General features: G+C 52.2%; 1 protein-coding gene and 1 long non-coding RNA gene across 2 annotated transcripts in view; both read right to left on the bottom strand.

Moving 5' to 3' along the window:
• Positions 1–26,777, bottom strand: part of CR1 (complement C3b/C4b receptor 1 (Knops blood group)) — a 37,555-nt gene extending 10,778 nt beyond the window's left edge. The window contains 39 exon segments of the mRNA XM_031063954.1: positions 2,990–3,169; positions 3,370–3,552; positions 4,692–4,871; positions 5,608–5,693; positions 6,221–6,320; positions 6,553–6,744; positions 6,960–7,142; positions 7,671–7,862; positions 8,751–8,933; positions 9,029–9,211; positions 9,343–9,525; positions 10,123–10,302; positions 10,641–10,823; positions 11,317–11,511; positions 12,515–12,706; positions 12,798–12,977; positions 13,286–13,480; positions 14,388–14,473; positions 14,881–14,980; positions 15,226–15,411; positions 15,683–15,901; positions 16,141–16,476; positions 16,958–17,140; positions 17,520–17,702; positions 18,291–18,470; positions 19,034–19,108; positions 21,760–21,971; positions 22,819–22,914; positions 23,153–23,248; positions 23,459–23,650; positions 23,859–23,969; positions 24,123–24,186; positions 24,293–24,319; positions 24,419–24,478; positions 24,992–25,186; positions 25,413–25,498; positions 25,668–25,764; positions 25,955–26,146; positions 26,654–26,777. Coding sequence (XP_030919814.1) covers positions 2,990–3,169; positions 3,370–3,552; positions 4,692–4,871; positions 5,608–5,693; positions 6,221–6,320; positions 6,553–6,744; positions 6,960–7,142; positions 7,671–7,862; positions 8,751–8,933; positions 9,029–9,211; positions 9,343–9,525; positions 10,123–10,302; positions 10,641–10,823; positions 11,317–11,511; positions 12,515–12,706; positions 12,798–12,977; positions 13,286–13,480; positions 14,388–14,473; positions 14,881–14,980; positions 15,226–15,411; positions 15,683–15,901; positions 16,141–16,476; positions 16,958–17,140; positions 17,520–17,702; positions 18,291–18,470; positions 19,034–19,108; positions 21,760–21,971; positions 22,819–22,914; positions 23,153–23,248; positions 23,459–23,650; positions 23,859–23,969; positions 24,123–24,186; positions 24,293–24,319; positions 24,419–24,478; positions 24,992–25,186; positions 25,413–25,498; positions 25,668–25,764; positions 25,955–26,090 — 5,890 coding nt within the window. The 5' untranslated portion in view covers positions 26,091–26,146; positions 26,654–26,777.
• LOC115948825 lies at positions 1,257–2,580 on the bottom strand. The gene is made up of 3 exons (XR_004082596.1): positions 2,551–2,580; positions 2,335–2,410; positions 1,257–1,301 (listed from the first exon to the last, which is right to left on the bottom strand). It is a non-coding gene; the product is annotated as an uncharacterized LOC115948825 (long non-coding RNA).
• Positions 26,778–27,166: the final 389 nt, after the last annotated feature.

Raw genomic sequence — 27,166 nt, 5'->3', positions numbered from 1 at the left:
GAGCCCGCCCGCCGGGGCCCCTCACGCCCGGGCGGCACCGTGGGGAGAGCTCGGGCCGCTGTTCGGTCGGGGATCGCTGACAATCCACGGACCGAGCTCTCCGTGCCGGTGTTACACACTGGACTGCAGGGTAGGGCGGTTTCCAGGCACAGCCGCTGTGTTGTGATGATTTAATCGCCACGCTAATGACGCAGCCCAGCTCGGTTCAACGCATGCTCGGGGAAGGCTCTGGTTGAACCGAAAGTGTGATTTTTATCAGGGTAATAATCGCTGATCAGCTGAAGAATAATTCGGCCTTGAGTATTTTGCCAAATACATGCATCAGCATCTTGATTTACTTCATCCTTAAAGATAGTTCATTCGGGGATGCCCTTGACTAAGGGATTGCTCCTGCCTGCTCCTTTTTTATGGATTAGGATTGAAAGTATACAAAGATCTTCAACCAAAGAATGCCGTGACTTAAAGTGATCTTGGAATATGTGGGCATATTGCACATTTTACAACAGCCTCAGCGCATTACAGCCCTGAGTGCAAGGAGATCAAATCCTTCCCTGGGCAGCTCAATGAAAGAGGGAAAAAATGAAAGTGTATTTAGGTGCCACATTGGAACACCAACAGTGATAAATTAAAAATAACAGCCAGCTCTGTTGGATGGACACCCCTGTGCAGGGCTGCTCACCTTTGGAAGTTAAATTGGAAGTTGAATCCCGTGTGTGGTGGAGCAGCATTAAAATAGAACAGCTCAAAAAATGTTTAAAAAAACCAAAGCAGAAAAGACTTAAAGTTCTGGGTAAAAGAAGACACAGAATTGTCATCATCAGCTTTTATTAGGTTAAGCATTGGTAGAGGGACACTGCACATAAGCGTTGCTGGAAGGAAATAAAGATGTAAATACAGCTGTAATTAAGACATCAGTTATACATGGTTACTCCCACATTTGTTCAGGTATGTTTTGGTGGGTATAGGGAGACAGGGGATGGGAGTTATGGCCAGTGCATTATTGATTGTTTCTTCCTACCAAGGCTTGGGGTTATCCAGTTTTTTGGGGACAAAGGAAATAATTCTTCATCAGGAGCAGTGCACAGAATTCCCTGCGAGGCAGCACTCACACTCTGTGCAGTCTGACCCTCATTAGATCCTTACAGTAACTGCTGAGAGCAGAAGAGCATTGAAGATTTACAGTAAAATGTCTTTTTTTTTTTGCCACAGAATTCCAGTCTCCACATGAGCGGCGCTTCCTCGCTGCAGGGAACGAGCCAGGTGCCTGGTTAGCAGCAGCAGGGATGAGATCTCCTTCCAGCCTAGGAAAGAGATGATATCCTGGTGTTGAAATCAGGATTTCCTGGCTTTGTACTGGTGTGTAGAGATTCCATTGCCACCCGGAGAGGGAGGAGGGAATTTCTGGAAAATGCTTTGTTTCAAAGAAATCACACAAAATAGATATTTTTTAGATGCCTCACTTTGTAGGTGAAGTGCTGTTAACATTGAAAATTCATTGCTGGCTGCAATAGAGCCACCATAGAAAATAGATTCACTTGTAAGTAAATACACCATTTTAGCATGTGTGAAAGCAATAAAAACCCCCAGAAACCAAGTTCAGTGTCTTTTCTAACGCTACTACTGCTGAGGCAGTTTTTCAGCTTTTTCATAATCTGTACAAATTAAAAGCAGCTTTAAGTCAGAAGCAAGGACTGGTCTGGAAGTCTGACCTGTGCACACCAACCATCCAGACTGTGGAAAAGGAGAGACACACTTTGAGGGTGGTGTCAGAAAGAAAAATAGGATGTTTTAAAACCCCAATATGTTTAAAACATCTTCTATTCAGCAAAAGAAAATATTCTGTCAGAAGACAAAAAGGAAAGAGGTTTCTACTTGAATGATTGTATTAGGAAAATAGTCATTCAAGGAAACAATGCAGTCAGCAATATAAACAAATGACAGTATAGTTATTGCAGCTCTAACTGATATTTTGTGCTGAGGAATATAAATCCATACCTCCTATGGCAGGCATGAGCCTTTGTGTTCAGTGTCTGGGTTCAGGGGGGTTCTGTAATTATAGTTTTCATACGTATGATAATAGCTACGTGAAAAAGAAGAAGACAATGAATTGCCTTGTAAAACAACACTTGGTTTAGTTTCCTTTAAGAAAGAGAGGCTTGAAACAAAATGACATAACCGCACCATGAGTTCCAGGTTGTATCGTTTGCAACCTGAGCTGAAGATACAAAATTACAAGGCCCGGACACGCTGAGGCAAATATTTCAAGTGTATCAAGCGTATAAGGCTTGGGACTTGGCACCAAGGGACACGAACAAGGAGCCAGAGCTGCCTTACCCTTCCTTCTGCTTGGAAATGATTTTCCAGACAACACCTGCCCCCAGGAGCAGCAGAACTGCTGCAGCTGCCGCTCCTGAGGGAGAAGAATGCAGGTTATTCTCACTGTGTAAAGTACACAAAATGCACAACAGGGTGTAGCTGCCAAGTAAGCAGAGTGAGGCTGTGCCACTGAGGCCACTGAGCTGGGGACAAAAATGTTTGTAAGCTGCTTACCTAGGCCTACTGACCCAGGCTTGGGGGATGCTGGAGGGAAGGGAAAAAAGGAAAATCAGCAAAATGTTCAATCAAAATACAGCGTTTCTCAACTGTCCTTAATCAACAGCAATAAACCTTTTAGAATCACAGGATGGTTTGGGTTGAAGGGACTTAAAGCTCATCCAGTTCCAACCCCCTGCCATGGGCAGGGACACCTTCCACTGTCCCAGGCTGCTCCAAACCCCAGCGTCCAACCTGGCCTGGGACACTTCCAGGGAACCAGGGGCAGCCAGAGCTTCCCCATGCCAGTGTCTCACTGCTAACACCCACAACACCAGATTTCTAAAAACCAGACCCCTGTATACTTCCTTATTTTAAAAATACAGACAGACATTTGCATGTTTAAAATGCATTTGCATCTCCTGTTTGATCTTCGTTTTGTTTACATTCCACTCACTCAGTTTACAGGCTGGCACGGGAGGGTCCCAGCTGAAATCCTCTTGGCACTGGGTGTGACTGATGCCTTCCAGCACGTAACCATCATCACATTCAAGAGTGATGTTAGTGCCAGAGCGATAAGTACTTCCTTTAATAGCTTTTTTGACACCTTGGACGTCCGGGAATTCACATCTGATCTCTGAAATTGGAAGCAGTAGAAAGAGGACATTTAGAGGGAATATAAAATATGAGAAACACAGCTGTGGGTTATTTAGGACATCGCTCTTGAGTTCCTTCTGAGTGTAGCCAGGAATTCATTCTCATTCCGCATTCTGCAGAACTGGGAAAGTGCCTCAGTCCCACTTGGAGTTCCAAACATCAGAGGAAGCACAGACTCACCTTTGCACTGCGGGAGGGGCTGGCTCCAGGACCCCGACCCCGTGCAGTTGATGAAAGCATTCCCAACCAGTGAGTAACCGGGATCGCAGCTGTAGGATACAGTGGCTCCGGAAGGAAAGGTGGCAGAGGCGTTGCCTTTCAGCCTCCCGTTGGTGATGTTCGGAGGCTGCAGACACTTCACAGCTGGAAAGCCAGGGAGAGACAATCAGCGGGATGCTGAAGGGTGGCTGAGGCACTGACCCTCTGCAGCCTCGACTGCTCCCTTTGAATTTCTTCCCCTGCACTCAACAGCCCAGACCCCTGTAACTCCAGCAGGCTTTGGAAAGGTTAAAACTCGAGCTTGTGCTTCTCACACATTCTGTACTCAGATTTATACCTTCTATAGACCTTCCCCGAGGGCAAGATTTGTTAAATGTCCTTTGTTCTTTGCTCTTGCAGCCAAAACACACCTTGACAGACAGGAGGGGGATGGCTCCAGGCTCCAGATGCTGTGCAATAAATGGATGCTGTCCCCAGGAGGGAGAAGCCAGGCTCACAGATGTATTTTACAGATGTTCCCACAGTAAAAACTGCTTTTGCTGGGCCACGGAAAGACCCGTGGGTGATATCTGCAGGCTTGGAGCAGTGCAGCACTGAAAACAGAGAGTGGAGATCAAAGCAGAGCTCAGAGAGACAAGAGGGAAAACTTCTGAGCAGCTGGGGAAGGCTGAATGCTCCCTTCCACAGCACTGACCCCAACAGCCCTGCCCAACCCTCTGCAAAGTTCCCTCAAAAAAGCAGGACACGTTGGGAGGAGGAGTTAGTGATTAGTAAATCAAATCTTGCCTCTTCAGGTAAGAGACGTACCTGGCTTTGTTGTGGGGTCAGGGTGGTGATAACGTTCTGACACTCCATCTAAATGCAGCAGTAAGAGTTTAAAAACATGGGTGAGCAAATAAAATGTACACATTTACCTTCATTTCCCATCATCCTGGTGTTACATTTCCAGAAAAAAATTCACAAGTCTCTGATATTCAATGTCCTGCAGCTACCAAATTCCTCATTTCCAGGGAATTAAGAGAATGTGGATTATGATTTGCAACAAGCATTGTGAGAAAGTGCAAATCATGCCAGTACTTACAGCTTTACCCAAGCCCTGCTCATCTCCTGTGTGTGAAGAGAGGCATAAATGAAAGGAGAAATTTCTGGGTTCTCCTTAAAGTGGTTGGAGCAAACAGGAAATATAAAACCAACTTTGGCTTCAGTAAGCGGGCAGGAGAGAAAAGCAGGTGAGAAACCAGGAGGAATGTGCAATCCTGACAAGGCCAAGAGCTGATTCTTACCCTGCTCACAGACAGGTACAGGCGGGTGCCACCTCCTGTCCCCTTGGCACTGGGACATGGGGTGGCCTCGCAGGGTGAAGCCTCTGCGGCACTTGAAGGTGACAGAGTCCCCGTAGGTGTAGCGGGGCTTGGGGACAGCCACCCTCCCGTTCTGGACCTGTGGGGCTGGGCACACCGCCCCTGAAAGAGAAATTCCTATTTAGGGGTACAAAGCCATGTGAGTGCTGAATGAACACATCCTAAAGTCCATTCTCAGCGTGCTCAGAGCAGTTTCACAGGTAGGGCTTAGAGACTCAGATAAGAATAATTCCAGGAACTGAGGGGAGGGGTTTTAGTTCTTTTAGGTACCTTAAAGGAACCGCAATATTATTTTATATATATATATATAAACATAGATAGTGTGAATATATTCTAATAAATAGATGGAATGGGGTAGAAATCTGTCACTACTATCATTCTCATGAATGTTTTATTATCCCAACCTCAAAAAGCAATTCCATCTGAAAAAAAAAAGACTAATTGCAATGATCAACCCCTACAAAACGTCCTTGTGCTTCAGATAACAGTTGAGGGTTTGGAAAATTCCATTTCAGTGGTACTCAAAATATCACTCTTCTACAAAACACTTTTTTTTACTTGATTTCTTATTTACTGTTGTGAAACAAAAGGGACAAGTCCCTGCAGGCATCTCACAACTCTTCAGTCTGAATTGCTGCAACAGATCAAAGCTTACATGTGGAAGATTTTTAGAAGAAACCAAATATACAAGCATAAAAAAAACCTAAAAACTATCCCAGAGGAATATTATCCTTTAATAGTCCTATTCATTTAATTCTATTTATTGAAAGGAAATGCTTTTTAATTTTAAGGACTTAATTTGGCAATTCTGGCCCCAATATAGTGATGACCTACTTACTCCGACAGATGGGAGGCAGACCAGTCCAGGCAACATCTCGTCCCAAAATCTCACATCTCCTGTGGGACTCTCCAACCAGTCTGTAGCTGGAGGTGCAGAGAGAGAAATATCAGCTCATACCAAGTCCCTCAGCTTGGATTTTTCCCTCCCTAGATGTTTCCTTCTGCAGCCTCCTGATTCCAGCTGATCGCCAAGGTCTCTCTGCTGGTTTCACATGTGGGAATGAAGGACACCAAGTTCCTTCTTCCCAGATCCAAGAGGAGCAACATCGACCCCAAAATCTCTGGGTTAGATTGGTCAGGTGATAAATCAGGACCCAACTGATTTCCAAAGGGCTGGAGCCTCCTTGCAGCACGGCCTTGCTCCCACTCTCAGCTCCTGCTCGAGGCCATCTGAGAAGGAAAACTGAAACTGGTTTGCAAATTAATCTGCTGAGCACAAGAGGGAAAAATGAGAAAATTCTCCCTTTCTGGAGCGGGCAACTATGGCAGAATTGGAACCAAAATTCCAATTCAGGTCTGCTGTGGGAGAACAGCTGTGGAGGAGTGGGCTCTGATCCTTTACCCACCACCAAACTCAGACACGGAGGCAGCGAAGGCAGCGCGGGACTCACCCTTCATCACACGTGTAGCTCACGGTTGACCCAAAAAGGAGATCTGTCAGAACAACAACTCTGCCATTCCTGGGGGGTTCTGGGTGTCTACATTGCTTCCCTGGGAAAGAACAAGGCTTTGTTTAAACTCCTCTCTTGAGGTCGTGCTGCACACTATGAGAAGGTACCTTAAGGCTCTGTCCAAGTTCTGCCACCAACAAAGATGTGATTTCGAGAAGGCCCAAAGCGGCCCAGACCATGTGACTAGTAAAGCCATGTACCAATCTTTCCTTTAAAAACCCACGAAATAGACAACTTCCAATAACCAACACCAAATGGATGGAGCTATTCACTTTTACAGAACTCTAGGGCTTCAGACCACGTGTGGTTTTGGAGGCAAGTCAGAGTTTGGGGCACTCCAGGGCGTCTCAAGTGTCCCGGCCGGCAGCTGTAGCTCACAGTGTCCCCAACAGCAAATTCCAGCTGATTTCTGTATTGCCTGGTTAGCTCAGCAAAGGTGAGGTTTGGAGGTGCACCACAGCCACCTATCAGGGGAGAAAACATGGGGAGAAACGGAGATGTCAGCTACAAAAATTGTTTTAAAATGTATTTTGAGTATGTACAGCTTAAAGTCATTGTGCAAAATGGGTAAAAAAAAAGGGAGGGTAAAGAATTCAGAATTCTGGGAAGGGTAAGGATGAGTCCTACAGGTAGAAACTGCCAGGCTATCCATAAGTCCAAGCTCAGAGCCACAGTGTACCTGCACACTGAGGGAGAGGGAGGCTCCAGTTGCCAGAGCTGGTGCAGTGGATGGATGCCTCTCCCCGGAGGCTGTAGCCAGGGTCACAGCTGTAGTTCACAACCATCCCAGTGGGAAAAAACTCCAGGTCCTGGCTGTCGTGGGTTCCTTTGGCAATACTGGGAGGTGAAGGGCATTGCAGCACTAAAGAGAGAGGACAAAACGAAACTGAGAAAAGGGCAGGGCCATGACCCTGGGACAGGTGGGAAGTTGGGGTTGTTCAGCCTGAAGAGAAGGCTCCAGGGAGACCTCAGAGCCTCTTCCAGTGCCTAAAGGGGCTCCAAGAGAGCTGGAGAGGGACTGGGGACAAGAGATGGAGTGACAGGAATGGCTTCCCACTGTCAGAGGGCAGGGTTGGGTGGGATATTGGGAAGGAATTCCTCTCTGTCATGGTGGGCAGGGGGGGGCCCAGAGCAGCTGTGGCTGCCCCATCCTTGGAAATGCCCAAGGCCAGGTTGGACAGGGCTTGGAGCAAGCTGGGGTAGTGGAAGGTGCTCATGGCAGGGGTTGAGATGAGCTGATTTCATGCTTCTTTAATTCAGTGTCATAGGAGAAAGGTCACTATTTTCAGGAGTCTGCCCAAACCCTCCAAAGGAGGGAGTGGTGAAGGGGAAATTACAAGGCTTCAGCATACAACAATTTAAACCAACTGGAAGCAGCTGCAAAACTTACTTTTGCAAAACTCCTGGGCTTCAGACCACGTTAGATTTTCAAGACATGTGATAGTTGGTGATATCTGTGGCTGTTCCACATATCCAGGCCGACAAGTGTAGTTCACAGTCATCCCAACAGGAAACTCAGTCTGATTTTCATATTCCTCGCTTAGCTCAGCAAATAGCAACGGTGTTGGTGTGCCACAACCAGCTGCCAAGAAACAAAATGGGTGTGAGAAATATGTCCTTGGCTGTGAAATGCAGCTAAAGAGAAACAGGTGCATTGATAGGGACTGCTAAACCCCAAGTTATTAATGCATCTTCTGTGTAGTCTGACATTTGTCTGCATCAAATAACACTCAGCATGTAAGGACACAGGCACCTAATTTATGTGGCCTTAAAACAAAAGAGGATAAAGCAATGCCAAAAAAAATAGTTTGGTCAGTGTGGTGCCTTCATACAACCCTGACCTGTAGAGTGTAGAAATCTTTAATTTCCATATTTAGAACACCCAAGCCTGTCTCCTTTTGGGAAACTTGAGCAGTGCCACAAGCTTATTCCCAGTGCCACCAAAGTGAGCACAGCTCCTGCTGTGGTTCTCCCTGTGCCATGCAATCCTGCAGGTTGGCAGGTTTGCTTGATGCAGGGTGAGCCTGGCATGGGATGGATGCTGGGCCTGGCATGGGATGGACGCTGAGCCTGGCACGGGATGGAGGCTGAGCCTGGCACGGGGTGGATGCTGGGCCTGGCATAGGGTAGATTCTGAGCCTGGCACAGGGTGGATGCTGGGCCTGGCATAGGGTAGATTCTGAGCCTGGCACAGGGTGGATGCTGGGCCTGGCATGGGGTAGATTCTGAGCCTGGCACAGGATGGATTCTGAGCCTGGCATGGGGTGGATGCAGGGCCTGGCACGGGGTGGATGCTGAGCATGGTACAGAATGGATTCTGAGCCTGGCAGGGGATGGATGCTGGACCTAGCACGGGATGGATGCTGAGCCTGGCACGGGGTGGATGCTGAGCCTGGCACGGGGTGGATGCTGGGCCTGGCATGGAGTGGATTCTGAGCCTGGCACAGGATGGATGCTGGGGCAGCCCCACCTGCACAGCGTGGGTAGGGAAGGCTCCAGTTGCCCCAGGCCGTGCACAGCACGGAGGGGTCCCCAAGCAGGGAGAAGCCAGGCTGGCAGCTGTAGCTCACGGAGGTGCCACTGGTGAAGTTGGTCCCCGGCTCGGCGCTGAGCGTGGCGTGGGCGATGACGGGGGGCGGAGGGCAGGGCCGCACTGCCAGGGCAGGAGCAGAGAGCAGAAGTTGTTTTAGGGGTTTCACCCAGAGGAGGAGCACTGCTACCACGGCAAAGCCCGTCACACTGGCTCACCTGGCTGGCAGGTGGGCACAGCGGGCACCCAGCGGCTGTCGGGCTGGCACTTGGCCCCACGGCTGCCCCTCAGCACGAAGCCTGGGTGGCACTGGAAGGTGACGTTGTCCCCAGGGTGGTACACAGCCCTCCGGCCCTCAGCCACCTCCCCGTCCTTGATGCTGGGGCTGCTGCAGGTGATCACTGGGAGGGAAAAGCAGCACGGCTCAGGCTGGGGGCACGGTGCCAGAGCTGAGGGCGCTCCTCTGGTTTTGGGAGCCTGTGTGAGTGCAGTGCTCTCCCTTTGCACTGAGGGTAGCAGCATTTCAGCTCACCTTCACACCGGGGGTAAGGGATGCTCCAGACTCCCGATGGCAAACAGGAAATAGTGCTTTTCCCAGTAAGGAGGTAGCCTGGGTCACAGCGGTACTTCACTGCCATGCCAGGGATGAACTCTGTCACCCCCTTGCTGTCGTGCTGGCCATTTCTGATAGTTGGAGGGGAAGGACACGGCGGCACTGCAAGGAGAGGAAAACATCCCAGCTAGGCAAGAGCTGGTACCACAAACCCCCTTGTAGGGTGAGGCAGCCTTTTAACTTTGTTCTTTCCCTTTAATTTCTGCCCAACAGCAAGGAGGGTGTCACTGAATGATATTTCCATCCTACCCTCTCTTACCTTCCAGCCTTCATGTTTTCTGAGCTTACTGACATAAAAATGATAGCTTCTCACTATTTAGGCGTCTACAGTGGTTAGTTTCCATCTGTGGCCCTAACAATTTGCTCTGGTCTTTCTGTGGTTATGAATGATTTCAGGCACCAGCCTGGATTTTGTGGATTCGTTGAAAGAGCCCTACATATAACAAGGGTCTGAATCACAGAATCATTTAGGTTTGAAAAGCCCACTGCTCCATGTCCCCAAGTGCCACATCCACATGTCTTTTAAATCCCTCCAGGGATGGTGCCAGATGATGCCCACACCTCCCCAGGCAGCCTGTTCAGGGGTTTGGATGGGGATTAGAAGGATGGCAGGACACATTATGTGCATGTTTTTCCTTTGCAGCCCCTTTACCTCCTTTACAGGGGTTCAGAAAACAGCTGCCCCTCGTCTGCACTTACGCTTCTCACAGATGGGGACAGGAGGGTGCCACTTGCTCCCAAACTGGCACTGGGACTCTTGGGAGCCCTTCAAGGCATAACCAAAGTTGCACTCGAAGATGATGATGTCCTCCAGGTTGTAGGTGGTCTCTGACCCAGCCACTTTTCCATTCTCGATCTCTGGCCTGGTGCAGCCAATTGCTGGAAGGAAAGAGCACAAAATGTGAAGAGCTGGGGATGTGAAGCCCCTCCTGGCTGTGGAGGGGCACTGGGCAGGGACAGCACCTGCTGCTGGGCCTTGCCATCCCTGTCACGGGCATTTCAACATTTCTGACTCTTGTTCTTACACTAAATATCATTATTCAGCTGTTCCTGAGCATTTGTACTCAGTGGGAACAGAAATGGAAACCCACAGGGGCACATGGGGCTCCTCCTGCCCCTGGCACCTCTGCTCTCTGCCTGTCCCTGGGGATTTGCTTGCGGTGACTAAACCAAGAGCCGAGAAGGAGAAGGAGCCGGAGGCAGCCCCAGGAGCGCACCTCGGCAGCGGGGCTGGGGCCGGCTCCAGGTGCCCCTGGCGGTGCAGCGGATGGAGGCGTTGCCCAGCAGGGAGTAGCCCTCGGCGCAGGTGTAGAGCACCACGGAGCCCGGGCTGTGCCTGGCCCCGGGGCTGGCACCGTGCTGCCCGTTGGCAATGCTCGGCGGGGCAGGGCACCTCACCTCTGCCGGGAACAGGGAAAGGCAGGTGAGAAATAGGGCAGGGCAAGATAAACAGCAAAAACCCCCAACCTTCTGAAAGCAAAGCAGCGAGGCAACACAAGTGCAGTCAGCCAGGACAAGGTCATATGTGACTTTTCCAGGAACTGTCCTTAGCTCTTTGCTTCATCAGAAACCAACATCCTGGTTTTCAGAGCTTCTTCAGAAGCAATACGTCAAATTAAGTTGTAATGAAAACTGAAGCAATAATAGTACTCCCCCATCAGCATCAAAAAGAAAAGCTCTTATAGTAAAGTGCTACCAAATAAGTGTTTTATGCTTAGAAAAGTGATTAAAAAATTGTAAATCCACTGAGTTGTTTTGAACACTGACATTAACTGCTGTGAATAAGCGAAATCAGTGGTGTGAGCTGTGTCCCCATGGGTGCAGGCCCTGCCCCAGGTTGTCCCTTGTGCCAGGGCCAGCCTGAGCTGGCTGTGGGCACACCCCGAGCCGTACCTCGGCACCGTGGCACTGTCCCACTCCACGTGCCACGCTCCCCATCCGCAGAGGTGCAGGACAGGGAGGTGTCTCCAGCTGGGGCCAGCCCCGAGGCACAGGTGTAGGTGACCACGTCCCCCAGGGAGAAGGTGGCCCTGGAGCCCCCGCTGTGTGTCCCGTGGGGGATGGCTGGAGGGGCAGCGCAGGTGACGCCTGTGGGCAGGACAAGGGGGGTCAGCACTGCCCGGGGCTGCAGGGCACACACACTGCCCAGCAAGGGCACTGACAGAGGGGAAACCACCTCAGCAGTGACACAATGACCTGATTGTCCAGGAACAAACTTTGCATGGATAAAATGACACGTGGGAAGGAAATCTGTCCCCTCCTGTGAGTCACTTCCTTGCTGCCCGTGTCTGGAGGTACTGGGACAATTCTTACCTCCCTTTCCATAACCATTGGTGACACAGAGAGAGAAACTGGCCAATGAAAAATACTTACCCACTAACAGGCAGTTTAAAACATTAATGTTTCTTCCCAGTTTGCACCAGAATAAATAAAAGACCTTTGAAATAATTCTCAGAAGCATATCCAAACCAAAATGAAAAGAGAAAGGAAATATTTTACACATTCAGTGGCTTGAGAAATCTTTTGCAATAAAACCTTTGGCTTGAAAGAAGTTCCACTTTATCTCCAAGGGCCTGTTGTGGTGGCCTACTTACGCTGGCAGACAGGAGGATCCCCACTCCATGAGACGTGTGTGCCAGAGACCTCACAAATTCTCTGGGAGCCTCCCACCAGCTTGTACCTGGACCACACAGAAGGATTCATTATTTTAACAGTGAGATTTTTTGACTTGAGGTTTCTTTACAACCCTTGCAAGTGGCAGCCAAGAGTTCTGACTTGAGAACTGGCTTGTGTAAAGCTGAAAATCCACTTCACTCTCCCTAGGGCAGGACTCACCCTTTGTCACAAGTGTAATTGATTTTGGACCCGAGGAGGAGATCTGTCAGGACAACAGCTCTGCCATTCGCTGGGTTCCCTGGGCTGGGGCACTGCTTCCCTGGAAGGGAATGCCAGCCTCCATCAGCCCTCAGCTGTGCTCACATCCCAGCAGGGATGGCACCACAGAGGGCAGGCAGAGACACCCACAAAGCGGGGGAAACATGGAAAGCAGCCAAGCCTCCCACTTGAGGCTTTCAGCACTTGCAGGACGTACTTTTACAGAACTCCAGCGCTGCAGACCACGTCTGGTTGCTGAGGCAGGTGATGGCTGGTGACACCCCCAGGAGCTGGGTGTAGCCAGGCTGGCACATGAATTCCACCCTGCTCCCCTCAGGAAACACTGTCTGGTTCCTGTAGGGCTCCTTCAGCTCGGCAAAGCCCAGCCTGGCAGGGGCTCTGCAGCCAGCTGCCAGGACAGAGAACAGCCTGGCTGTTAAAGAGCCACAAAAGGCGGATTTGGAGAGCAGGGGAAGGTTAAGCCCTGTTGGGACACTTGCCCGGCTCGCAGACAGGCACAGGCGGCTCCCAGGTGTTGTTTGGCTGGCACTGGATCTCTCTGTGGCCACGAATGGCATAGCCTGGGTCACACTGGAAGGTCACAGTGTCCCTGTGTGCATAGGCAGCCCTGGCAGCCACGATCCTCCCGTGCTGGATCTGTGGGACAGCACAGCTCGCCTCTGGAAAAGAAAGAGGGGCAGGTGCTCATAACAGGCCCTCACACAGAGCTGGGCTGTGTGAAGCCACCAAGGGCTGTAATTTTAAGACACAAGCCCAAAAATCATTTCCCCTAGAGATTATGTTACTGCACTATCAAACATTCCAAGGGGAAGGGGGAGCAGGGTGGCATTCCAACCTCCCCTACGCTGCCTGGCCTCAGCCCTGGAAAATGCTGGGGCAAGAATTCCAGCTGGCTGGAGTTTCCCAACCCGGAGCGGTGCTGGGAGGATGGCTGGGGGTCCCTGCACCCCCGGGCAGCCCAGCCCACCTCCGCAGGCCGGCAGGGGCTCGCTCCAGACGCCGTTGTGGCCGTCGCGGGTGGTGCAGTGGATGGAGGGCTCCCCGTGCAGGGGGAGGCCGCGGTTGCAGCTGTAGGTCACGGCCGTGCCGTAGTGGAACTCGCTCTGCAGCCGGCCCGTGTGCTGCCCGTTGGGGATGTCCGGCGGTGGCTCGCAGGGGATGCCTGCACAGGAGCAGAACCTCGACTCAACAGCAGCTCCAAAGCACCCGGAACCGCTCAGGCTGTGGGGCACAAACACTTGTTCTAAAGATAGAATGAAGTGACCTCCCGGGTGAGAGCTGGTTGGGAACAGGATCCCACCACCCCGGCAGGTAGAAAGCAGAGCAGTGATCAAAGCTCTGTGGAGGAAACACCTGCATGCTTTGCATTTTCTACTTTTTAAGAAATAAGAAATCGAGTACTTATTTAGCATCACTTGTATAAAATCCTGGTGCCAGGTTGTGCGTCAGGCACAGTCTGTGTGCCACCTGTGGTTCACACCTACCTGGAGAATCTGGGAAATGTTTTAAAACCTCAGAATGTACCAGCAAATGTTTCTTTCTTCCGTACGGAACTGTGCCCTGATCAGCCACACTACTTGATCAGCAGAGAACTCCGCAGGTGGAATTGCTGAGGAGCAGCACAGCAGCTCTTGGGCACTCACCAGCGGCGGAGAGAGGGAACAAACCCCCGGTCTGGGATTTCGGGATTCGCTGCTGGCCCTGCCTCAGTGCTCTGCCTCTCCTTAGGACTGACCCTTGGTCTCTCCGGGTCTGATAAAACAAGCCCTAAGCTGAACATGTTTTCCCTTCCTCTCCTGCAATGGGCTCCTGGTGTCAGTCAGCAGCAGGACGCTCAAGCACTGCTGGAAAAGCTCCAGCTGAGGTGTTGCTTTCCATAATCCCTTCAGCTTTGGGATCTTGTACCTTTTCCCACGCTGCTTTCCTATGACTTCCAAACCTTCTGGTACTTTTCCTGCCCACAGAGGGGAGAAATTGCCTGTGAAAGCTTTCATTGGAAAGATATAGCAATCTCTGCTGGAAAATATTTCCCAGATCCATGCAAACCCCCAGAGCCACGAGTTACTCACGCTGACAGAGGGGAGTGTGGCCAGTCCATGCAACACGTCCCCCAGAGATCTCACAGCGTCTGCTGGGTTGTCCAATTAACCTGTGCCTGGTGGTAAAAGGGTTGGTCATTCACCCCAAGCCATGTCAGCGGGAATTACTGTTCCTCCCAACCCCCGGGGATGTGGGATCAGCCCTGCTGGCAGCAGAGCTGTGACCCTGAAGTGGAAATTCCTTCCTTGCTCTGCCTGATCCATTTCCCAGCATTTATAGGGGAGATATATATCTATATATCTATATATCTATATATCTATATATCTATATATCCATTATATATATATATCCATTTTATATATATATATATCTCCATTATAAATTTATATTTATCCATTTTATATATATATATAAACAATATGTATCCATTATATATATATCCAGAATCCATTTACTGGGAGTGAATGAACAGGGGTTAAAAAGGGGGGCACTTACCCAATCCACATCCAAAGCAGGACTTACCCTTCCTCACAGCTGTAAACCACTGTAGACCCAAGCTGGAGATTTGTCAGGGAAATAATCTTGCCATTCACAGGCTCTCCTGGGTGGCTGCACTGTTTCCCTGGGGAAGGAAAACACCCTTATATCCTGCCTCTCTACATCGCAGTACCAAATATGCAATTACTCCTCCAGTCCCCTGCCCACATTCCCAGTTCCCCCCAAAATGGGTTTCCCATTTCAAGGGGTTACATGGCTTTACTAGTCACATATTCAGAATAACATCAAGGTTTTGGCAGCTTGGACAGAACCTGAGACCTGTTCCTCCTGCAACAACAGACACCAAATCAAGGAGCTATTCACTTTTACAGAACTCTAGTGCTTCTGACCACACTCCACTCTCAAGGCATGTCAGAGTAGGTGACATTCCTGGCACTTTAGCATATCCAGGGTGGCAAGTGTATTGCACAGTCTTCCCAACAGGAAAATCAATGGCATTTCTGTGCTCCTCATTTAGCTCAGCAAACTGTAACCTTGTGGGAGCACCACAAGCACCTAGTGAGAGAGAAAAGAGATGTGAGAAGCAGGCAGGACAGGCACATGGGGGGCAAGCACACATAGAGCACTGTTAGGAGGAAAGGGGTTTGGCTTGCCTTGCAAAAATGTTCATTTTGATTAATATAGCCATTAATAAAGACATTTTCCCAAAGGGTTGCAGAGGATTAGGTTCTTATTCCCAGGATAGGCTTGAATCTTCCCCTCGAAGGGTTTAACAACATTTTTTAAACAGAATTAGAGGACATAAAACAGCAGTTATGTCAGGTACCTGGAGACCTGGTGAAGGAGGTGTGGTAGGGCAGTGCTCTGTCACACACAGGAGCAGGGGCCTGCCAGCTGCCATCCTCCTGGCACGACAGGCTGGCGCTGCCCTGCAGGCTGTACCCATCGTGGCACTGAAATGTCACCGTTTGCCCGGGGGCAGAGAGAAGCCCGTGGCCACCAACTTGCCTTCCATTGGCTACGATTGGATTGATGCAGACAGTCCCTGGGAATGAGGGTGTGCAGGAGGAGTCGGAGCAAGAGAAAACACAAAACCACCGGCTGTTAATGTTGGAGCTACAAAATCAGCACGATGTCCACACAAACCTCCCCAGCGATAGGAAGGCTTGGCACTAGCTGAGTCCATGATACACTTTACATGGAATTAACCCTCATGGAGGATCTGTTTGCACTGGTGAAGGTGTCCCTGTGCTCAGAGCCTGGGGGGACAGAGCCCGGACTCACCTTCGCAGCGAGGGCGGGGCTGGCTCCAGTTGCCCGATGCTCTGCAGGACACAGCGGCATTTCCAACCAGGTAATAGCCAGGATCGCAGCTGTACCTTACAGACATTCCAGCGGTAAAAAACGCTTTGTCCCGGCCGTTGTGATTTCCATTGGCGACCTCCGGAGGCATCGGGCACGGCCGGACTGCGGGAGGGAAGCAGGTGATGGACTCGTTGCCGAGCAGCTGGAAGCCCTCCCTGCAGCTGTAGGACACGGTCACTCCCCGGGGAAAGCTGCCCGAGGAGAGCCCGGAGTGCAGCCCGTTGGCGATGCTCGGTGCCCGGGGACACGTCACCTCTGCAGAGGGAGGGGAAACCTCATCAGAGTTTGAGAGAGGAGATTTTGGGGAGCCAGCTCAGCCCCACCCTCCCACATGTCAGACTTTGGGAGGACGGAGGGCTCCAACCCCAGGTACTGCCAGCTGCATCCTGCCAGCAGCCTTTAGGTCTCCTGACTCTCCTCTGATTTTTCTGGACAAAGAGTATTGAAATGATTCATTTAAACTCAGCTGGTGTCCCCCTAAAAGCTGTGTCCCCCCCAATGCCCATGCCTGGTCTCAGCACTGCCACCATCCATGGATATGGCTGGAGCACAGGGAGGAGGGTGCTGGCTCTGGACTCGTGGATTTTAGCTTGGTCTCTACATATTATAGACCCATATATTTGATTAGAATGGAATTTAGTCTCTCACTGAGGGTCTCAGTGGATTTGGTGAGGGTGTCCCCTGTGCTCAGAGCCACACTGAGTTTGTCCCCTGAGGGGACAGAGCCCGGACTCACCTTCGCAGCGAGGGCGGGGCTGGCTCCAGTTGCCCGATGCTCTGCAGGACACAGCGGCATTTCCAACCAGGTAATAGCCAGGATCGCAGCTGTACCTTACAGACATTCCCATGGTGAACCCTGCTCTGTCCCGGCCGTTGTGATTTCCATTGGCGACCTCCGGAGGCATCGGGCACGGCCGGACTGCGGGAGGGAGATGGGAAATTTAACTCAGCGAGAGAAAGCACCGGCGGGTCCCAGATGCCCCCGGGCTGGCACCGAGCCTCATCGGAGTGCTCTGCTGCATAGCCAGGGTGGCAGTCAAAGTGCAGGGTCTCTCCAGCTCTGTAGGCGCTCTGCACGTTGTGCACCTTCCCATTCTGCACCTCGGGTACCTGGCAGCCGATCGCTGTGGGGGCAGCGACAGCGCCCTTTAAACTTCACTGCATGAGCAGGATCCTGCACACGCAGAGCCCTTTCCTCTCCTGCCCTGCCCTCAGTGCCATAACCCCGCCTGCTCTGAGCCTACAGCACACCCAGCAGCCCTCCTGCCCCCCACCCCAGCAGAGAGGCCCCCACAGACCTTCACAGCGGGGCAGGGGCCGGCTCCAGCGCCCGGAGTCCGTGCAGGTGATGGACTCGTTGCCGAGCAGCTGGAAGCCCTCCCTGCAGCTGTAGGACACGGTCACTCCCCGGGGAAAGCTGCCCGAGGAGAGCCCGGAGTGCAGCCCGTTGGCGATGCTCGGTGCCCGGGGACACGTCACCTCTGCAGAGGGAGGGAAAGAAGAAAAGCGTCCTGTGGGTCTGCTCCGTGCTGGTTTGTGCTGCTGGCACAGCTCGGTAACAGCAGGGTGATCTCCTGAATCCCGCTCTGGGCTCCATTTGCTGGGTCAAGGCTTTAGTTCACTCCTGCACCTGCACCTGGAAGGAATCCCTGGCAGTAATGAGAGTCCCGACGGGACTTCGGGCACATGGCAGGATTTGGGAGGGATCCACACTCTCATGGAAGCAGCAACAGCAGTGAGAAGTTGTGATTACTCTGCACTCCACAATAAGGTGAAAATGCCCCACATCTGCCCAGAAGCAGCGTCAGAAACCCCCCGGCATCCAGACCCTGCCATCCCACAGGGTTAACTTCTCCCCATCCCCCTCGGAGCCCCGGACAGGGCACAGCCATCCCCGTGTCCCACCCCAGCCTGTCCCACCGGAGCTGTTTCTGTTTCTCTGCCAGCCACGCTTGGGAAGGGCAGCCAGGACAGAGCCATCCCAGCTTTGCCTTCCCAGTGAGTTTGGAAGGACACAAGAGGAGCTTTCCCTGCTGCTCCCAGCGCTGGGACACGGGTGTGCCACTCACCCTTTTTGCACTTCGGCAGAGGGGGCTCCCACCGGGAGGCAGCCCCGCAGGTGCTGCTGCCGGGACCCCGCAGGGTGTAGCCCGGGTTGCAGGTGACGCTCACGGTGTCCCATGTCCGGTAGGAATAGAGACGAGGGGACACCCGCCCGTAGGGCACGCGGGGCGGCGGGCACCAGGCAGCTGGGAGGGAGAGAAGGGAAACGCTGACCCGGCCAGCCCCGGGGTGCTGCAGGGTGTCTGTGCAGCCCGGTGCCCGGGGGCACTGCGGGCTGCAGCTGGCCTGGGGTCCCTGGGCTGCAGGACCCTCCCTGTGCTCCTCGGGGACCCCACTGCCACCTCAGCTGGCAAAGTCTGCATGTCCAGGATTTCATGTCAGCACCCAGCAGGGTCAAGAGCCTTTCCTGGCCCTCCTGAGGGCCCAGTCCGAGCCAGGAAACCACTGACAGGGCAGCCCAGGACTGACCCAACAGCCCCCCGGGATCTGTGCTGTGCCAGGGGGCTGGGGGTGCCAGCTGTGGCTCTGGTGATGTGCCAGCTGTGGCTCTGGTGACCCCAGAGGGTCTCTGCCATCAGCAGAGGAGCTCAGGGCTCTGTGATGCCGAGGGCCACCTGGGACCAGTGCAGGGCTCCCATTTCCCTCCACAGAGCAAAGCACAGGGATCAGCGAGGACAGAGCAGCGATGAGGAGCAGGAGGGCTGTGGGAGGAAGGCCCCAGAGGAGCAGAGCTGCTGCCCTGCCTTACCTTGAGCCCCGGGCGTGGTGCTGAGGAGCAGAGCGGAGCTGCCCAGCAGGCAGAGGGTGAAGGCGGGCACCATGCCTGGCACAGACAGCAGCTCCTGGGGGCACGGGGCAGATATGGGCACCCCACTTCCCCCCGCTGCCCCCACGGGAGGAAGGAGATGCTGCTGGGGGACTTCCCAGGACTGTGGGACAGGAACCTGGGGGCTCCCCAGGACGTGCAGGCACAGCCAGCACCCCCGGCCAGGCTGCAGGTGCCTCAGGCTGCTGCTGCTGCTGCTTTGGGCAGGGGAGGATGTGGAAAGAGGGGAGGAAAAGGGCTGGGTGCAGGCAGAGGTGCTGTAACTGCACTGTGCCCATGTTCTCCCCTAGGGAAAGTGGCCCAGGCTCTGTCCCAGAGCCCCAGGGGATGGTGGTGGCACCTGAGGGACATGGCACAATTCACCTGCCCAGGGGTGGGACGGGCAGTGGGGAATTCCCCCCTCCCATAAAAATGGGACCATCTGGGGGCACAAATCCTCCTGACCTGACCCTGGGCTGATCCCTCCCCACTGGCAGGAAGAATAAACCCCCAGACTGGAGTTTTGGATGAGGAGCAGCCCCAGCATCTCCAGCCGCTCACCTGCCACAGGTGACACCTCCTGAGCCTAAAGCAGGCAGCAAGACAGGAACTGCTCAAGTCCTTTTATTTCTGTTATTGACAGAGAGCTTCCAATACTTACAAATCCAACGTTCACACTTCAGAATTGCACTTGGTCATTTGCACTCAGATTACAAAGAAAAACGATGTGCAATTGATTACAAATACAGTAAATAAACCCTCTCCAATGGTAAATTTTGGTGACCACAGCTGTAAACAATGTTTCAGCATTCACAATTCCTTTCATTTGATTGTGGGGAGATAATTCCAAGCTGATCCCCAAATTACATGTTAAATCATTTGGAAAAAAAAATCACTTTGGACTATGCAGTGTGAATAAACGTGCTGGGATTAAAATAGCAAAACCAAACACCACCCAGAACTGCGAGGCTTTAGTTTGTATTTTGTCCATTTAGTCACTCACATGGCTTACGGTAAAAGAGCAATAAAAATAACCAGCAATGTGCAAGTGCTGGTTCTGCAAGGCTGAAGAAACAGGATCTGCAGTGCCCCTGTGACAGCTGGGCAGGACAGGGCTCTGCTGGGGAGGGAGAACTTGGGGGTCTGTCTGCAACAAGGCTGATGTGTGCATGGAAATGGTGATTTGTGTTTCCTTCTTATTAGAGACGTGTTCCTGCTAGCAGGGGGAAATGGAGAAACCAAAGGTCTGTAGTAGACACATTTTGGGTGGTTCCTGTTCCCAGTGTGCATCATGAGAAGCTCCCAGATGGGTGATTTACCTCTGCAGCAGGCAAAACTCCAAACCTCAATATTTTGCTTTACCAGCAGCTGAAAGTCTGAGTGTTTCAGGCTTAGCCAGTCAAAGTTCCACCACAGTGGTGTTTCCCTTCTGAACAGGAAACCTTCCAATCTTAACTCCATTTTATGACAGCTTATCCAGTGATCTTCAGCCAGGCTGAGTTACAGCCAGGAAAGGACACCAATGGCTCAGCATGGCCTTGCCATCAGCCAGAGAAATCCAGGGCATTTTGCCCACATGGTCCCTCCCTCACCTCTCTCCAGGCTCACACACATCCTCAGCCCAGCCACGAGTGGCTCAGGGCAGGCAGGATGGAAACAAAGTGCCCAAAAGCTGTGGGGTTGGTGTCCTGCTCCCAGGACAAAGGCCTTGGCATCTCCGTGGCTTCACACAGGGAGAGCTGCCCTTGAGCTCTGAGCAGCATTCCAGAAGTTCTCAGCAGCATTCCATTTTGAATATTGAATTTATAATAAGTTCTGAGCAGCACTCCAGGCGCCTTCCAAAGCACTCCAGTCTCACACAGCAGTGCCTGGGTGTCCTGGCAGTTGCTGCCGCAAGGCCACTTTGTCAGGAGGGAAAAGCAGAGCCCTGCGCCACCTCCCTCATCCCAGTTCCCAGGAAAGCTCAGGCACTGGACACCAGTGCAAGAGCAGCAATTAACTGAGCAGAAGCAATTAATGAACTTGATTACATCTGGCAAATAATGAGACTGCAAAATCATTTAAGCCACTCTATGGGAAGGGTTGATTAGTAAATATGAAAAAAACCCCAGAGTCAAGATACCAGTATTCCTTATTTTATATTCCTTTTATTTACAAAACAGTTTTACTATAAATACTGTAAATTTTGGACTTTTATCAGCACACTAGGAAAGGAACCTCAGTTTAAAGAAAGTAGTTTAAGAAATACAAATAAATCTTGTAAGATTGTGCAAAGAGGAAATTGTTTTCCTAGTGCAAAGAAACGTTTACTGACTTTTTAAAGTCTCACTTTAAGAGCTACAAAAACACTTTGTTCATATAAAAATAAACAAAGAAGTGGGCATTAAACCAACACAGAGGTGGGTTTGAAGTATGTTTGGTTTTTTTTGCTTCTTTGCCAGCCCAGGTGAAGTCAGAGTTTTGATTTCAGGTCCCTTTATTGCACTCAGAGCTGAACCCCTGCCAGGGATCGGTGCTGAACTCCCCTTCCCTCCTCAGCTCCTGGATTTATCCTGCAACGGGAAACAAGCAGGGATCAGGGGGAGCCCCTCGGCCTGGGGAGGGTTTGAGGAGCCCTGTGCCCTCCCCAGGGACCCCGGGGTGTTTGGGGTGCCCCGAGCAGCTCCTACCATCAGGTGCCAGGCGCTGGGGCTGGCACAGGTGAGCGTGGGTGGGCACCGAGCACACGGGGCACAGGTGGCAGCTGGGGCTGTGCAGAGGGACCAGGTGGGCCAGGGTCCCCTCCCCGGCCAGGGGACACACGGGGCTGCTGGCTGTGTCCCCGTGGACAAGGGACAGGAGCTGTCTGTCCATGCAGGGGGGGCAGACGGGGCCATGGGGGCTGTGGGGAGACAGGGGAGTGAGTCCCAGCAGGGTCGTGACAGGACCTGCCCCTCTCCAAACCACCCTGCACAGGCTCCAGCACCCACAGAGCTGCTTTCCTTCACAATTTCCCTTTTTAAACTCCAACAGGCAGAGATTCAAGAATGCAGAACTGGACCAGCTCCCCCACGACTGGGGTCCCAGCCATTGGAGCAGGAACTCACAGGAATAAATGGAAAAACCCTGGAGCAAGTGCAGCAGCAAGGAGTTCACACTTCCCAAAGCCAAAGCAAGCAGATGCACATATCCAACCATGTTTATCTGGTTTTTCATGTGAATTTGGCCCTGTCAATGGTGACTGTGTTGAGGAAGCACCAGACTCGCATGGGCGAGTGTCAGAAGATAAATAAATAAACTGAGCAAACTGCTTTACCTCATCACTTCTCTGGCCCAAAGCCTTACCCTGCCACAAGCAAAGGAGCCACACCCAGAGGTGGGAAAAGCACTGGGCAGTGGCTGAGAAGAGGCTCCCACTGCAGGGGCTCACCTGGGCTCTTTGCTGCTTAACCAAAACCAGAGCCCCAAAGAGCACGAGGCTGAGCCAGGCGAGCACAGTGAGGAGCACAGGCTGCTCCAGAGACACCCAGGGAAACCCCACAAGCATCATCTGAGTGAAGCTCACCCGGTTCCACATCTCTCTGCTTGGGCAGGCACCACCCTTCTGCCCTGGCACAGGGCGAGGAGCAGCCAACATTCACACAGTGCCACCTACTGTTATTCTGAGTTGAGCAGGGAGTGCTCAGCTTGGAGGGCGCTGGGCACTCGCTGCAGTGCTGGGAGGAGCTGCCTGCCCTGGCCACACTCACCCCTTGTGCTGCCACTCCCCCGGTGTCACAGCCCTGCTGTCCCCCTGGCCAGTGTGGGCACGGAGCCAGCTCTCACAGATGGGACAGATGTGGTCGCTGTGGAGGAAAACCATTGAGGATGAGCGCTGAGAGCATGGCTGTGCCTTCCAGGCCGTGGTTCTGGGGCTTGGAACAGCCTGGGATGCTGGGAGGTGTGGGGGTGGGATGAGAGGAGCTTTAAGGTCCCTTCCAACCCAAACCACTCTGGGATTCTCTGATAAGCACAGTTCTGAAATTCGCTGATTTTTGTCCATGCCCGCCGTGGCACCCGGGTGTTTTTGGGTGCAAGACTGACCTTTGGTGGTCCATGGGCTGCTCTGCCTCACTCCTCCACGGAGCAGCTTCTCCTGTGCCATCTGCCCTCAGCACATCCACAGCTTTGGCAGGAGAGCTGAACACACGGAGAGAGAGAACACACCGAGCCTGAGTGTGGCTTCCCAAAAACACCTCCTGCCCAACAGAGCCACTATTCCCTAAACATCAAACCCTTGCTCCTGCTAAAACAGGAACCACACGAATTCCAACTGCAGAACTCACTTTATCCACCTAGAGATGCTTCCTCCCCCTTTCCCCTTGCTTTGCTCCCCTGTTGGATCTGTACCTGCTGCCTGCTGGGCTCTGGCTGTCCCCACGGCCAATGCTGGGGACCGAGTAGCTGCGGGGTTTTTGGGGCTGGGAGCTCAGCCAGTCCTGGCAGGCGGCACAGCCGTGGTGTGGGGGCTCTGAGAGAGGGGCCAGGTCACTGTGGAGCTGCTCCTCACACCTGGGACACACGTGGCACTTCCCTGTGTGGCTGTGGATGAGAGAAATGGGGAAAATCCACCCAGCAAACCCCAAACCCTCCTGAAGCCCCCTTTGGACAGCAGAGTGTTCATCGTGGCATTTGAAAGTCAAAAACTGCTCAAAGATCTTCTGCACAGGTGAGCTCAGCAGCAGTGAGACCCCTGGCTGTAGTCAGACATCTGGCACAAATCTTTGGGCAGGTGAACAAGCAAACCTACCAAAAATAGGAATTCCAGGGTTTGGGGTGTATCTTCTCATCTGTAACCTCCAGGTGCATCACTGCATCCCTTCCCTTCACCTCCTGCTTTTGTGAATTCACATTATAAGAGCTGGAGAGACAGAAAGGGGGAAAATTGTAGAATAAAAAGCTTCATAACATGGAAAAATCGTGCTAACCATGCAAATATGCTGAAGGTATAAGATTTGAAAGGAAAATTCCGCTTATCCCCAGGGAAAGTTCTGATTTTTGAGGGGCAGCTTACTGCTTTTCACTCTCTTTCCGTCTCATGATGATCCCAGCTAGAATTCCAAGGGCTACTGGGGGAACTAACAAAGAAGGGAAAGGGAGAGTGAAATCAACCATTGACTCCGGGTATTTAACAGCAAACAGCTTTGGGGTAGGAAAATGTATTTTCAATTTTAAGCTACTTACCAATGCAACTCGGAATGAGGATGCTTGCTGGGGAGGAAAATAATGAAAGGGATGTTAAAAATATGAAGGCCAAATTGTGGTGCAATTACAGCAATTAACAAGACTTCTAAGAAATGGAGCTCTTACCCAGCCAGTAAGGATTGTCTTCTGAGGGTTTGGTTTGGTTTGTCTCTGCTGTGGTTTTAACTGGGGAGAGACAAAGGAAAAGCACTCAAGATGTGATTTTATTTGGTGCTCAGCTTGTACAAGATATATAAAATAGCTCAGAGAGGAGTAAACATCACATGGGCAGGTGACTTGTGCATCTCAGGCTGTGGCAGGGACCTCTTGTGCCACTCCAGGCCTTAAGGACAGAGGGGATTCTGCTGTTCCACTTGGCTTTATTGCCTGGGTGTTGTTGGACACGAGACACAAATAAATCCTTTCTAAGTTCCCTCCAGCAGCTTTGCAGTCACTGATAATTTCCCACATTTTTCATTACATTTCTGCCTGTTCCTCTTGAAGGGAAAACATAAATCCAAGTCTGGTTCTGCTCCTGGTGCTCCTCAGCAGAGCCTGGCGCCGTGCAGAGCCAGTGCTGCTGCCCTGGGAGCAAACCGTGCGGAGTGCCTGTGCTGCCAGATGGGACCAGGAGCAGCGAGCAGCCCAGCAGGAGCAAACTGCGGGGGAAGGGGCGGCTGTGAGCGGGGATGGGCTCACCCCGGCAGGCGGGCGGGGCCCCGCTCCAGGTGCCGCTGTCGCCGCTGTCGCCGGTGCAGCGCAGCGTGTCCGGTCCCACCAGCTCCAGCCCCGGCTCACACGTGTAGGTTGTGACGGAACCCAGCACGAACCCCTCCGAGCTGTTGCCACTGTGCTGCCCGTGGGGGATGGCTGGAGGAGGGGGGCAGGAAATCGCTGCGAGAGAAAGAGGAGAGAGCTCAGGAGGGGACCCCTGGGATGTTCTTCTCTTCTCTTCTTATTCTGCTTCAGTGATGCTCCTGGGGAGTCCCTGCTTGTGATAGCAGCAGTCCCGTTGCAGACATGCTGGCCTGACTTCACTTAGGGAAGTAAACCAAAAATTCAGCATTTCTGAGTTGGAATATTTGGTTTTTCCAGTCAAGCACTGGACAACTTCACTCACCCTGACAAGCTGGAAGAGGACTCCAGACAGCTTTGTCGCCCTGTAGGAGACACCTGATGGAAGGTGATGCTCCCTTCAATCTGTACCTGCAGGGGCAAAAGGCACATCCCAAAATCAGCTGGTTGTCACCAACCAAGAATGTGTCACCACAGAGGTGCTGAGGACTCTGCATGGGCAGAGCCCCATGCCCCAGTTCACACCCCAGTGACTCCGGCCAGGCAACTGGGATGCAGAGGGAAGTGACTTCACACTCACCCACGGTCACAAACCACTCTGGCTGTTGCGCCCAGCAGATGATCTTTTAGGATAACTTGGCCATGTTCTGGATTGGCTGGAATACCGCAAGATTTCTCTAAAAAAGAGTAAGATTATCCTTAGGACACTATGAGGCTGGGAAAAGCCCCACAATCTTAGTTTTCAAGGCAGAATGGCAATTAATGGTATTTCATGTTAAGTGTCATTAGAGAAGAGCAATTTTAAAATACGGGCGTGGCACTTGGAACACAGCATTGGGGAAAATGAAATGAGATGGGGACACTCACTCTGACACAGTTCAGGTACTTCTGTCCATGTTAAGTTGTCCAAACAGGTGCTGGTGGGGGGCTGGGCTGTGGTGTTTTCATAACCTTGGCGACAAATGTACCTCACCGTGGTGTTAACGGCGTAAAAATTCTGCATTTTGTCTTCTGGTGATAGCGCAGCAAATGGCACAGGTCTGGGTGTGGGACAGCTGCCTGGCTACCACAGAGATACCCAAACGTCCAGTTACAGAACAAAAATAACACTTTGCTTTCAACTGTAAACATAAATCCGAGTGATAACACACGAGCCTCACTGAGAGCATGGACACCCCAAACAGTGCCCTCCTCCCTGGCCACTTCCACCAGGGAATTGTGTGAGGTGGAAAAGTGCAGCCAGTTCTCACTGGAGAAGTTTCCAAATCCCCAAAGCCAAACCTCCCCTCCTGGTTAACCCTTTGGTCACTCAGTGCTCTGCCCCTGCATTCCCTCCCCTTTTCCATGTGCTTCCCAAACTGTTCCTCTATTTTCATTAACACACAAGTGCCACACAAGTGGCTCCAACGGCCTCGGTGGAGTGTAGGAAAAAGGGGCAGCAAGAGAAGTGGCCAGACCACTTCATCCTGTGTGATGAGGAAACCCCTGAGGCAGCGATTGCCAAAGCTGTGGGTGTTCCCACAAGCAGCCCGCACCCTCCTGTGTCAGAGAAGGGGAAACACTCACGGCCACAGAACTCTGGCGGGCTGGACCAGCGGGAGTTCGACAGGCACCGGATGGTGTTGGAGAGAGAGGGGAGTTTGGTGTAACCCGGGACACAGACGAAGGTCACTGTGGAGCCCACGCTGAAGCTCTGCTGGTGTTTGGTGTCCCCTCGGGGCTCCGCGTGGCTGATATTTGGCAGAGGCCCGCAGTCCCCTGTGGGAAAATAAACAGGGATTTAGCGAGGCTCCTTCTGCATATATATATCACACACAGTCCCATGGATAACACGCACTCCCATGGATAACCCACACTCCCATGGATAACCCACACTCCCGCGGATAACCCACACTGCCACAGATAACCTATAGTCCCATGGATAACGCACTCTGCCATGGGTAACCCACACTGCCATGGATAACCCACACTCCCATGGATAACCCACAGTCCCATGGATAACCCACATTCCCGTGGATAACCCACACAGACCCTACACTCGCACACCCGCGGAGGCAGAGAACGCTCCCGCACACACGG

Source organism: Geospiza fortis, unplaced genomic scaffold, assembly GCF_000277835.1.
Source record: "Geospiza fortis unplaced genomic scaffold, GeoFor_1.0 scaffold422, whole genome shotgun sequence".
Taxonomy (NCBI): Eukaryota; Metazoa; Chordata; class Aves; order Passeriformes; family Thraupidae; genus Geospiza; species Geospiza fortis.
Note: the sequence above shows the minus strand (reverse complement) of the source record. Positions and strands in the feature narration are given on the sequence as shown.